Here is a 14,342-nt window from a genome sequence, read left to right on the forward strand (position 1 = left end):
TTGACACCATAGGTTATAAATGGATAAGTAGCATTTAACTGTTCGTGTGACACTAAATCCGCCGGGGTTTTCTTACCCCTAACATGCAACCATGGTATATCCTTCGTTAATTCGTGAATCTCAGATATTGTATTCTGAACGAATGCTTGTAAAATACTTGGTGACATGTGTAACCACCCTAGTATAATAGTGGAGTCAGACCAGAGTACTGCATCATAAAAATGACAGCGTAATGACTCACGCATCTTTATATATAATGGCAATAATTTTAAAGATAATAAGAATATAGTGCATCTAGTTTTATTTTTATCAATTGTAAATTGGTTATTATAAATAAATTCACTGTCATGAGGAATTTTACGCAAGCCTAATATTTTAGACATAATATTATTATACTTAATATTATAAATTAATTGTTTTATATAAATTGGGGTTCCATACAAATTAACACGCGTTATATGACCCACTTGTATACATTCATTAATAAAATTGCAGTATAGAAAATTATGATTATCATGTTTTTGTGATCGCCTATTTAACGTTGAAAATCGGTTTAGGGTTTGAGGATATGATTCGCCTAATTCATGTGGTGATGACTTGAGAGGAATGCGAACGCAAAACCTTCCATCATTATTTCGCATCGTAGTTTTAATGATAGGATTTTCGCACTCTCGCTGGTCATCAGTTTGCGTCTATTTTTGTTATCACATGACTTAGTGACTTTCTCAAGCTCCCTAGATTGTTGTGATTGAGTATCGGTAACGTGTGTAAAATTACACTGGATTTGACCGGTATTCTGCGTGTTTACACCTACAGAACCCGATATAATCCAGCCTAGTCGTGTATTTTGCAAAAACGGACCGTTAGGTAATCGCATTCTACCACTACTTAATAAATCCCAGAATTTATCTGCGCCTATTAAAATATCTATATTCTGGGGTTCACAAAAGTGCGGATCTGCTAGTTGCACACTGTCAGGGATACGAAACTGCGCGCATTGTTTCGGTATCGCTGGCAACGTAGATGTTAAATGCGGCAATACAATACATCGAATGCACGCAGTGTATGAGCTAATACGGGATTTCAATTCAATATCACACATCTTTGTCGATTGTGTTATCGAATTACCAACCCCACGAATTTCTTGAGTGGACTGTATAATTGGTGAATTTAGTAAATCGCATAAAGATTGCGTCATAATACATCGCTCGCTACCCGAGTCTAAAAGCGCGCGAACGGTGTGAATATTATTATATTTGTCATAAACATCGACTAACGCTGTCGATAAAAGAACTGGTTGCATACAGGGATACTGAGCGCATAATGTATTAGTGTGCGTAGATAAGCGTGAATGCTCGTTAATGTTAAGATCGGTACCTATGACGGCGGCTGCGGGGCGCTCCCCTGCCTCGGTGAATGAAGAGTGCATAGATAATGCAGCTGTGTTCCGTTCGCTTACCGGTGACAAATTGCAAACTTCACTATCTTTATGAATCAATGAGTTATGTTTTTTGTTACAGTTCCTACATCCACCGAACCTGCATTCATTCGGGCGATGCCCCGGTCGCAAGCAGTTGTCGCATAATTTATTTTCACTGACGAACTTTAGCCTAGAATCTAGATCAGTGCTTATAAATGTTTGACACGCATATAATGCATGATAACCGTTGTCACAGAATAAACAAGATCGCTTCGTGTGGATTTGTAGAAACATTACAATGTACGTTGTGTTTTATCGTGTTTGAAATTTGTTTGTTATTTGAATCGTGTTTATAATTGTTGTGCGACGCAAGTAATGTTTCTAACATGTCGGCCCGATCTTTTAGGAATGCTAATAATGTATCTACCGTCAATCGCGATTCGGAGTTACCAGAAAGTTTTAAAACTGTGATTTTATATTGTTCCCATTCGCGTTCAGATATTTTGTCTAATTTAGATACGATTATGTATATAATTAGTGTATCCCAGCTATCGACTGGTTCGCCTAATAGTTTTAATGCGCGTAGATTTTTTAAAATATTGTCGATTAAATATCGCAATTGATCTGGCGACTCCTTAGTCACGGTCTGAAGAGTAAATAATGCCTTTACGTGGTTATGTATTAATAATCTACTATTATTGAACCGATTTAAGAGTAGTTCCCATGCCACCGAATAATTATTAGCTGAAAATTCCAACGAATCGAGAACCATAGCTGCAGTGCCTTTTAACGATGATTTTAGATAGTGAAACTTTTGAATGCTACTTATATTCGTATTATTATGTACCAATGATAAGAAGATGTCCCTATATTGTAGCCACTGATCGCTGAGGCCTGTGAAGGTAGGTACCGAAATAACGGGAAATTTTAAGGAATCGTTAGAATTGGGGCATGATTTAGAGTATGATGTGTCATTTTCTCCACTGAGCATACATTCAGCTTGAGACAGTGTGTTGAAATAACTGTCTTCAAACTGACCTCTCTGTTCGATTTGTTCGTCTAAATCTACTTCTAAAACTAGTTCTTCTAATTTAGACTGAAGGTTGTTAAACTCAGAGAACAGATTTGCAGCATTTTGGATTCTTAACTGCAAATCTGCCTTTGTCTGACGAGAAAGAATTGTATTTACTTCAAATGTATTGATAAAGTTTTGAAATCTTGTAAACCGGCCTTTGATAATTGATCGCTTTTTAACTAAATCACGAATTGACTGATTCGTATTATCATCGCCTGTATTTGATATTTTACAGGGCGACTTAGAAAGAGACTTTAATGTGGATGATTGTTCACTCATATTGGTAGACAGTGAAAGGTGGAGTACTCACGTATGAAACAGTAGAAGCAGATGCTAGCTGACGGCAAACTGCTCTGTTGTGCAACACTGGTAACTCACTGCGTCTCAGACACTGCAATAGATGTTTACCACAATAATGAACACAAGTACAGGATAGGGGTAGGATAGGATATCTGGTGGTCGTACCGATATGCGCTGTATTCTCGGAGTTGATCAGCGAGGTGTCTCGTCTGTCCAGGTCTCCCACTATGCGTTGCTGCTGCCCAAGGTTCAGTTTTGATAATGTAGACGTCTTGATGTGGAGTAATCTGATGAAGTCCTCAGTAAGATCGCTCGTTCTTGCTTGATCGTTCGGCTCGAAGGTCCAAATGGTACGTGATGATGCGGCTCGAATGCTCAGATGGTCGGTGAGGTTGTCTTCAGCAGATTACGGGTTGTAGAAATGATAGACTTCGCTTGATAGTCTCGAATTTAATGGCAAATATACTATTATTATTACAAATTTGGTGGAGTGAACAAAATGTACGTTAGATCGGTCGGTTGATTTTTTAAGTCTTTTCGTTACGTTGCATATTTGAATTGGATGGGTGTGCGCTCCAATCAGAACGCTCCTTTTGTGTTGCGTTTTGTTGCTGCTTGTACGCGACAACCGTTATTACCGAGATTCGACGTAACATAGACTAAATTCGTATGCATAGAGAGGATTTTTTCACGACTTTAATCCGTCTGCGCGGTTTGAAATTTCCTCACGCTTGTGAAAATATGCGGTCACTTAACTTGGGATAAATTGCCTTTGAAATCCACTTATAAGTTAGCGTTCCATATTATTATTCTTATTTTAATAAAATATCAGATATATGTGCAATACTTAGTATATACCCATATATGTATATTGTAAAACAAAATTGTTAATAGTATAATAGGTTTTCAATAATAATGGTATTTTATATATAAGTTTAGCTCTTCTTATTAAAAAGAAATATTAGTCTTTTAGTAACTCAGAAACCACAACTTTTTATGAATATTTAGTACGACAAAAAGTGCTATATTTCAATATGTTAAATGTATTAAGAAATTTGAACATAAATTCCCTTCGTAATGAAGGCTAATAAAACGCAAAAGTATTTCAAAATGTTGTTTATTTAGAGATTCTAATTCAAAATGTTCCAAAAATATTTTTTATAATTAAAATATATGCAGTGTTGTCAAATAAATTAGAATTTATCTGCAAATTCTAATTTATTTGAAGATATTTATAGAAAAAAAGAATGAAAACTTTTCTATTCAGAAAGACTAGCTCTTGTAGGTATGGCTGAATATATAGGATTTCAATACAATAACTGATATTCTCCGATGTATAGATATAAACAAATCTGACATTTACTTGAACTCAAAACCTGCTTCGTTTCTACATTTCAAAGCTCATTATAAGAAAATACTGGATTTATTGAGTACCAACTCAATTTATTTCAAAATATAAAATCTTATATTACATCAATCTATTAAAGGTTATTATGATTTTTCTTAAAGTACGTCACGAATATTGACGACAAAGTTTTCCAATTTTCATCCAAATTTATCGAAAATTCGTTTCTTAAGTCAGCATCAAGTTGTAATTACATCATTAAGCTTGGCTTCTTGGTCCAACTGAGACTGGCACCTACAATTTTATTATTAGATTAAAATTTACATATAAGATGTATTTACATATAATCTGCACATTATTATGGGCTAATGCACTGTATAATAATATGATCACTATTATGTACATCAAACAAGTACACTTGATGAAATATCGACGTCAAGATTGAATATTGTCGAATTACCAATATTTTTTTTATCTGTGTGACGTTTGTGAGTATTAACTGGTTTGATTGGTTAGATATTTGTTCATCGCAATTTGGAACGTTATAACGTTACGTTTACAAATTTATTTAAAAGGATTTTATCCTTAGCACTATAACTAAAAAATGTAAAAGTCCGCTGGTAAACTGCATGCTGGAACAAGACCTATGGAAAATAATAATAATACTTCACAAATCGCATAAAGCAACGAAACTCGAAAGCGAGTCGTTCGCTTCGCATCCGGAAATAACGACGTCTATCCACTTGCGATTCGCTTTTTTCTCTTTCCCGTCGGTAAATTATTTAACGCTCGAGAAAAGCAACAAATAAAACATCAGTCCAACACAGCGTTAACAGAAGTCACCCACCGTATTTCACATTAGCGGCATGAGTCGTTTTAAATCTATGCTATAGTAGATACGTATATTAGTAGTAGTTGTAAGTGATATTTCATAGATTTACATCTCTATTTTTTAGACTTATAATTTGTAATTGTTGCTGTAAATAATAAATGTGCTACTGCATATAAAATACACATTAAATTTAAACGTTATTATCTATACCACAGATAAAAGAATATAAACACTACAATAAAATTAAAATTTTCTCTAGGCAGACAATAGAAATATATACGGAAAATGTTTTAATACACATTTCTGTAATGTTAGAATAGGTAAACTTAGATTAAAACTAAGTCATGTGCGACACGCTCACCGTGTGCGGAAATAATTAACAAGCGACAGCGATTTTACAGTTATAGTTTCTACTTTTAGTCATCATAAAAGTAAACGATAAAAATTTTTATTTATTTTTAATATTATCATATGTTTCAACTTCATGTTTCAAACTACAACAATTTTTCTCCATTCCACGCTAGCTCGTATTACTCTATAGTGTATGCGTTTAGGTTATATGACTATCGCTTACTCAGTCGAGTCAGCGACGCTCTAAATCTGGATATAGATATTTGCCCAGTTATTGGGATTTATGCGACTGATGTGACCCATCTAATCCCACTTAAGCTTAGCCGTTCTCTGACCCACAGTTTTAACATAATAATGTTAAAACTTAAAATAAAATGCTTGACTATTGTTTTATTTATTAACTAGAAGTTTAATTTGCCAAACATCGATACTTGACTTTTGAATTTTTAACTGAACTTAAGATTTGTTTATTATACCCAACTAGAAGTTTAATTTGCCAAATATCTATACTTTATTTTTGTGTTGTGTTGTGTTATGTTGACCAAGTTTAATCTAGACTTTTATCTCTTATTTAAACTTACTGTATATCGAAATGCCGCTGATACATTATATTTCTAATTATTAATAATACCTATTTGTATATTATATCAGATAATTTAGAAGTGAATAAGAAAGACATTCGAGTACATGAATTAAACCCAGACAACACAGTTTACAAGACTTTCTACTCACCGATTGAAATCTGCAAGGGACGAGATAAAAATATTCTCCACCGTTATCAACTATCGACGTTGTGAAAGTAATACTTGACAAGTCTATATTTCTCTGAGCGTATTTTAATCCCACGTAACAGAGAACGGTTCCACGATACGACGCGACGCGACGCGACGTTTGAATTAAGTCAATCTTGGATTAATCTGGTTGTTTATCGGGGCTCCATTTGATATTTATTTTTATATAGAACTAGTAAGAAAAATGCTAATTTAAACTTAATTTAAGTTAACAATATTTAGGATCTATATTAATATACTAATAGAGAAGATATGGATTATTATTAAGTAGAGTAGACATGCATCACATAGGTCATTATTCCTACCTTTTTTTAGAACTCTACATTACTGAGATAGACTTTCTACAAAGTCATCTCAAAAGATACTTCTGTCACACGTACGTACTTTTGTCATCAAGCAGCTATGTAAGATGTGTTTTGGGTGAAGAGTAATATGTGTAAAAAAAAATACAGTCTAGGAAGGCGTACGTCATGACGTGACATGATTTCCCATTAGTAAAATCTAGAAAGAACATTTAGAAATTGTAAAGAATAAGGTATTGATTTGACCATAAGTAGTACATAATTCACTTGTCCGATCTTAACCATCTCGTTTGAATACAAGCTGTTGCGATGTTAAAGTAATTTACTACAGAGTTGCAGTTTTATTGCTCCTAAGATATTACCAACGTGTCTACGACTGTTCATTGAATTACTTCAGCGCATCTTACTCATAAAAGGCTCTGTAAATAAACTCTGTAAGAGAAACTGTGTCGTTATGTTACCTACTTCTTCAACTGTTTAGAAAAAATAAGGAGTCATTTTTAATAAGAATTTTTGAGCATTTGTTCAGTGAGGATGAAATTTATTTCCGTCTTGTTCTTGTATAGATTTAAATTATATTATTTTTTGTCGCCACAATAAAATTTCATTTTTTTGGTATTTTGTGTATAACTTTCTTTGCTAAGAAAACTAAAACGAAAATAGTATTTCATTATATTAATAGTATAAATATAAAATCCTATATCTTACGCCAAAGTAATTCTGTATTTGCACTAGCCACAAATGAAAGTACAATATTATCTCGTTGCAACTGGGCCGGGCGAGGTGCATCTCTGCCTTACGTTTTACGCTCCACCAAGACGTAATATCGGATGCTTTTGAAATATGCGAAAAAGAGTCTATAATATTTCTCAGGAATATCAAAAGACTCAGACATTATTTATCATCGACACATTCTTGTTTAATATTATGCCGAGGAGATTTGTTGTTTCCATTTATATTTAGTGTATGTAAGTATTTACCATTTTCTTTTCGTTTTTAATAGATAAAAGATAAATGTGATCGAGAATTCAGATTAGATCCTAATGCTTAAATGACAAGTTTCGTATTTTTTTTAATCGAAATTGAACATTAACGTAACCACTAGTTTATTGCATTTTCAAATTTATTTTTCTTTTGCAATTAATCAAATCTAGAATCACAACTATTCTATTGGAGAAGGGCGGAAGAGGGAATAACTACTTCCTACCCAACATCTTTATATCATCTACTAGCTACTGCCCCCGGCTTCGCCCGGGTGTACATGTATTATACATATAAACCATCCTCTTCAATCACTCGATTAATTAAAAAACCGTTTCGAAATCCGTTGCGTAGTTTTAAGATTTAAGCATACATAGGGACGGACAGAGACCGACAACGACTTTGTTTTATACTATGTAATGATAATGATAATGATGATGATATTAAAAATCTCGCAGTGATACGAGGAATAATTGCTCAGCTCAGCTCCTCATTAATAAAGAAATTCAATGTATAAATATTAAGTAGTATACTAAAGAGAAATAGTTTTAATTTAAAAAAATAATAAAAAAATATACTAATCCCATATGTTGGCGACTAATATTTTATGAGAAGTAGGTAAACATTTCCTTGATATTAGTGTATTAAGTGAAATATCGCATCCATCCTCATACAAAGGTTGTAATCTATTCAATCGGCAATAACACAAAATTATGGTCTTTCAGAATAATGACACCCACACATTACAGCTTTTATCAGTCCATAATACTGACATTTATTTGGCGCACATGAACCATGAAATTATTTGGTGGCTACTACTCGGTTGGGTCTTTTACACAGAACTATTTATCTCTGTGTATCAGTATATGTATTTCTGTTTTAGCTGTGTATTGATTCAATTGCTTCGGAAACGATGAGGATAAGACTGCTATTTTATTGGTTACGATTGTATTTTTCTATATTAGGCACTATTTCAATGATGTGCATAGTCAATTGTTTTCTTCTAATAACGGTTTATTTTTAACATTTTGTAGATAATTGCTTTAATTCGTAAAACTATATAGTTTTTACCTTGTCGTTTAGCAAACAACGAGTTTAATAGTACTCTGTTTTCTTATTCCTTTGAGAGGAAGAACGTACAAAATATGTCATATTTAGAACATTCATTCATCAGAAATAAAGGCGGAAAGGCTAATATTAGGTATTGCTCTAGTTATGACACTTCAAGGTGTAACTTATCTCAGAACTACTTGTTCTGAAAAAAGTTAAATCAATCAAATAAAATAAAAGATAGAGGAATTAAATTATATTAAGTAAAAATAATACTTTAAAGCTGAAATCAAAGTTCATTGTGTGGTTTAGAATATGTGAGCGGCGAATTTGACTTCTCACATGGCGAATTTGTTTATTATTATTTAGAGATTACTTCTACAAATTACATAAAGGCAAAGGCACAACAATTACAGGCGGCATTAAATAGTCACATGATTTCCATAGTGCTATTTTTTATTTAAGCCCCCGCTTACCATAAGGTGGGGCCTAAGATTCTTTGCCATTCCAATTACATAAGAACAAATTTACATCAACAAAATATGTAAGACGTGAATTAACCAACATCATATGATTATGTTCTTTATATATGTATCTCTCCAGAATTTTTATCCGCGTTATTCATTCAAAATCGAGGCAAAGAATGATAAAGAAAAATATTTTGTAGGTATTACAATCACATAAAGTATGTTTCATCTGGGAGTTAGTGAGGGAGCATAAACAAGTCCCCGGAATTTGCATACGCGACGATATTCGGCGTATCGCCGTAACTTTTCTTAATATAAAGTCGAATCCTAGCGTATTTGTGGCGTTCACCCGTATGTTATTCTCTCTTAAATATGCCTTAAGGTAACATCTGTTTACTAATATATAATAATCTAGAAATTTTAATAACAGACAATTTTTGTGTTGTTCTTTCTGCGAAGATATCAGTTTTACTAGTATTCGTATGGCCATATTCTGTAGATTATTTATAACAACAACAACAACAGTTATCTTGAATAAAAATCCTTAATAATACTTGTCTAAAATCCCTTTTTATTAAAATGTAATGAAATTAATAGTTTAATATATAAGTAAATAAACAAACAACAATATCGTGCTCCTATTATGTCAGTTCAATAATGTTTGCAGGATTAGTCTTTATTTTGTTTCTTGAGTACTCTCTGTGTCCAAAATTATACAAAAATATAAATTTATCGCTCGGGGCGAGCGCGCGAATTGCTCCTAATATTAAAATCCTGTGCTTTCAAGTGTACATACCTACTGACGTGTGTCTTTGAATGTGTTTATTCTCCTTGGATACTGGGACATGTTTATGAGCTGCAAAAGAAGAGCATGGGAGTAAAAAGTCCGTAACATTACACGCTACCTGTTAATTTGTACTTTGCTTGATAATATGTATTCCCAACTGGTTGATTTAGGATGACTTCCTTTCAGTGTTATACGAAGAAACACCTATACCTATAATTAAATAATAATTGTATCTTTTTATGAGACAGCCCACATTGTTCTAAGGTGATATTATCTTGTGATAACAAAAAATACCATGAGTAGTACATAACCTAGAAAGTTAGATATTTTATTTGAAACATATTGAAATCCATACATTTAGTTCACTTTTATGTTTGATGTGATATGGTTTTAAAAAGGATTTAAGAAGTCTGTCCTAAAATAACATTAACGATGTTATTGTAGGTGGCCACAAATGGTAGCTTAGCGCGTGAATAGAAAAAGTTCAACTTAGAATTAATTTTCTTAATGTAGGTGACCCATCTCTCTCTTTAAATAACAAATAATTAGAATTTATAATGAAAATATATCGTGTATATAGACGATCACGGCTTCCGGCATCATATATCAGCATTTCCACCCTCACTACATACCTTTTTCATAACCGGAGCCTATACTCGCCTCATATGTATTTTTTTATATAATTTGAATGTTAAATAAGCTGACGACCTACCTTATGCTGTACTTATACATGTACATGAAAAACAATACGGATGTCATGTTGTCATGTGACACTCGGGATACCACTCGAGAGCAATAAGATGTCGTACCCCTTATCCTATAATATTCTTTATGCATACAATGTAATGCAATTACTGTACCCGCCATTACCAATACAGAGAACCGTTCCTATTCTATTCATAAAATCCATAAATAGTTATAGTACCTAACACTACTGTTAGGTACTATAACTATTTATGGTTAGTATAGTGCTTGGTGTTAAAAGAAGTGAAGTGAGGATGATTGTATCACTCAAGGCAACTACCAGATGTCGCGATATAAGCATACGAAATGCGAATAACGGAAATTCGATGCTGTTCCCTCTAGCAATGTACTGTAAACCTACTTATATTATCTTTCATCTTCCAAAAATTGTTTTCTTCGAGGCTCAATCTTATTGCCGGTTCTTGTAAGAGAAATGCTTTTCGTGCACTAATATGTAATCGAATAATATCATCGTGGCCCAAAATAGCTTATAAGTTGACAGCTCTCAGATAAATCATTTAAGGGTTTTAATATAATATATAAATATCTATGTACTACAACCATAATAGAATCGATAATTTAACATCCCCTCCAGAGGAACACATTATACAATTAAAACTTTGGCCGTATCAAATCGCGGCTGAAGTACTACATAATATATTTATAATACAAAAAAAATGGGATAATAAAAACAGTAGAGAAACAAATAAATTTAATAAAAAAAAAAACCATAATAGAATTAATACATATAACAGTGGAGTAATTTTTTTAAATTATCTATATCAAAATAAATTTTATATTGGTAAATATATAACCTAATTATAAAAAAAAAAACTCTTACATTTACCTAAATAAAATATATTATTTCTGGTAACTTTGTTTGTTTCTAATACACGTATAAAACACTTAGACGTTTTCAATAATACATTACAAAAAGATATTGTCACCGCAAAATGGGTATTTTATTTAATATAAGCTGTGTCCACGGCTTGACCCGCTTGAAATTTATAGCCTATATGTGATTCTGATGTATAAGCTATACTGTAAACTTTCATAAAAATCCGTTCAGTAGTTTTTGCGTGAAAGAGTAACAAACATCAATCCATACTCACAAACTTTCGCGTTTATAATATTAATAATAAGATATAATAAAAAGTATTATAAAAAAATCCATCCATCCCGAGCCGGAGACATTACTAAACACACCACTAATAATTAATAAGGACCTTAAATGTAACTAATACTTGAAACAAAAGAACGAACTAAAACCTAAAAAGATAAAGCCAAGTGCTTGAGTTTGCGGAGTCAGCTAGAAATTGATTGATCCGGCGTCTATTGTATTTGTGAGGAGATTCAATTGCTATGCGGGAACATTGTGCCGCGGTCAAATGTTAGGCGCTGAGTAGGACGCTCACAAGCGTTTATTAAGGCCACGCCATCAAAGTTTTATGTTTGAGTCTGTTTGATTTATGATGTATGATTTGCTGGTACAGTAGGTACTAGAATCTAATCTCAATATCCAATTTTACACATTTGCCAACAATCACTTTTGAAAACTAAGTACGGAAATCTTCTGAATGTGTTTTTGTCACGTATGGTAATTAATACCAAATTTGATGAACTTTTGTGTGTATATTCAATGAGTTCCTGGATAGTCTTAAAGTACAACCAAGGAGGTAAGAGGCGCTGCATCTGCGGAGTTTGCTGGTATGTGATATGAAATATAATGAATAACTTAGTACTATCTTTAAGACAAATCATTAGAAAATTATTGCGTATTAGAAGAAACAATAAATTCTTACTACATCACATTTCGGTTTGGATGGTAAGTACGAGTATAACGTGGGATATGTCTGATTTTATATAATTTATAATTAATTTTAAACTTGTTAATGATATTTATATTTTGTATTATGTCTTTAATATCAGCTAAGATGCCCAGTGCATTTTACGCAACTGTCATGTTGTTTTGAAAAACACTATAATTACAGCTGATAATGTTATTCTGCTAAGACGTGTTTGTTGGTGATTATGCTTTGATACGGCTATTCATAAAATCGTACCCTATTTATTGCAGTATATAAATAATTGACAGAACAAGATATTATAAGAACCCGTATCACTATATATTTATTACTGTCCAAATCAAGTACTTCCCACCTAATCCGTAAATATTTGTACAATACATACCTATTTATTTAGTCACATATACTATATATAATATGTTTTCACACTTTATATTGGAGTGTATTTTTTAGTTGTATTTTTGTATTTTGGTACCTGAAGTTACACTTAAGTATGTTAGATATTTATTTTAAGAAACTCATAAAAAGATTATGATTTAATTATATAAATAAAATTAAAGGTTATCAAAATAAAAATATAGACAAAAGCAAAAAGTATCGAACACATAAGAATAAAAAAACCGTAAAAAATATTTTACTTCTCTCTGAGAAATCATTACCTTATTTATTAATTAATTAATTAGTTAACTCTCTCATTTATAATTTACTAAATATATAATTAATTGAATGTTTTATTTCTGTACGAATAAAAGAGATAAGTATAAATAAAATATGTAATGTTAGACTGATCTACGTCCAGTTTAAGCTATTGGTTGTAAAAACCTGATATTTGTATAGGTGCCTCTTTATTACTTAGGCATCCTTTTGGAAAGGGTTTACTAAAATTCTCACGGGAATAGGAGATAACGGTTCGCTTAGACTAGAGGAAGGCGTGTCTGATTTTACATAACCGCACTTGATCTAAACGAAGGAAAATCTTTTTATGAATAAATTATTTTACTATAATTTACTTTTTGCTATTAAGTTACTTAAATAAAATAAACAGCAGTTTAAATTTATTATACGGTGGTCTCACTCGCACTTCAGTAGTTCCATTTAATTATTAACGTGAACTACACTTAGGTATATCACAGATAACATAATATGACATACTTATATTATAATAAGGGAATATTACATTTTTTGTATGTTTATAATGGATAATGTAAATACATATTTGTATTAATCTCGCTTATATAAAGTTTCCTTTAATACCGATAATATGGGCTGTTGTCCACGTGGACAGTGACGTGGGATATAATATAATAGACGGAGGTATTACTCGACAAACTACTGCATATTGCCGATACATTTAAACTGCGGCTACAATGCATACAATGCGGCTATGAGTAAGTTGTTTTGGTATATTTATCAACTGGTGAATATAGCCGTCGAAGCTGATAACAGACTTAGCCGGGCTACTTAGAACCAAGTTTTTGGTCCTATATTATAAATAATCACGGCGCACTGTACAGTTATTACTAATTTCAAGCTTTTGGTTAATTAGTCATCATGGGACTTACCGCGTTATTTTACTACCTTATAGCCATTTGTTTGGTCGTTTTGAAAAGATTTCATTTCCAACTTCCAATGACTATTAATCAGAAGATGAAGTTTTTTCTAAGGAAAGTTGTGAAATAACGAAAAGACTACTGTGTGTATATTTTACTACTATTAAGTATAACACATAGCGTAATGAACTGCTGCTTTGAGAAAGCACCCACTTGAAAGTTATAACAACAGCGGAGTCGTTATGTTATGATGATAATATATTTTTATCTACGCAACCCGAAATAAGACCTCGAGTTACAATATAGCGTTTGGGTCAATTGCACTATTAGTACAGGCCTATCCACTTACATCTTTCCCTTGTCGGTCGGCCACAAAGGGCCTCTCGAGATGTCTATCCAGCTTCGTAGCGATAGTGTCAGCTAACCACTTTTTTATCGATTCCCATCGACATCTCTTCATTGATTACAACGACACTGAAACTTTTATTTTGTATTCTATAATATCTTTGATATTGAATCTGATTTGTCAATAGACATTTACG

At 32.4% G+C, this 14,342-nt stretch overlaps 1 protein-coding gene across 1 annotated transcript; it reads right to left on the minus strand.

Annotated features, from left to right (window-relative positions):
* Positions 1-577: 577 nt before the first annotated feature.
* On the minus strand, positions 578-3,657 carry LOC131845930 (uncharacterized). The gene is made up of 4 exons (XM_059195094.1): positions 3,654-3,657; positions 2,806-3,191; positions 1,807-2,585; positions 578-1,610 (listed from the first exon to the last, which is right to left on the minus strand). Exons 1-4 carry the CDS (start codon positions 3,655-3,657, stop codon positions 578-580), a joined length of 2,202 nt encoding a protein of 733 aa, XP_059051077.1.
* Between the last annotated feature and the right edge of the window lie 10,685 nt (positions 3,658-14,342).

This window comes from Achroia grisella, unplaced genomic scaffold, assembly GCF_030625045.1.
Source record: "Achroia grisella isolate CSIRO2021 unplaced genomic scaffold, CSIRO_AGI_Agris_v1 utg487, whole genome shotgun sequence".
NCBI lineage: Eukaryota > Metazoa > Arthropoda > Insecta > Lepidoptera > Pyralidae > Achroia > Achroia grisella.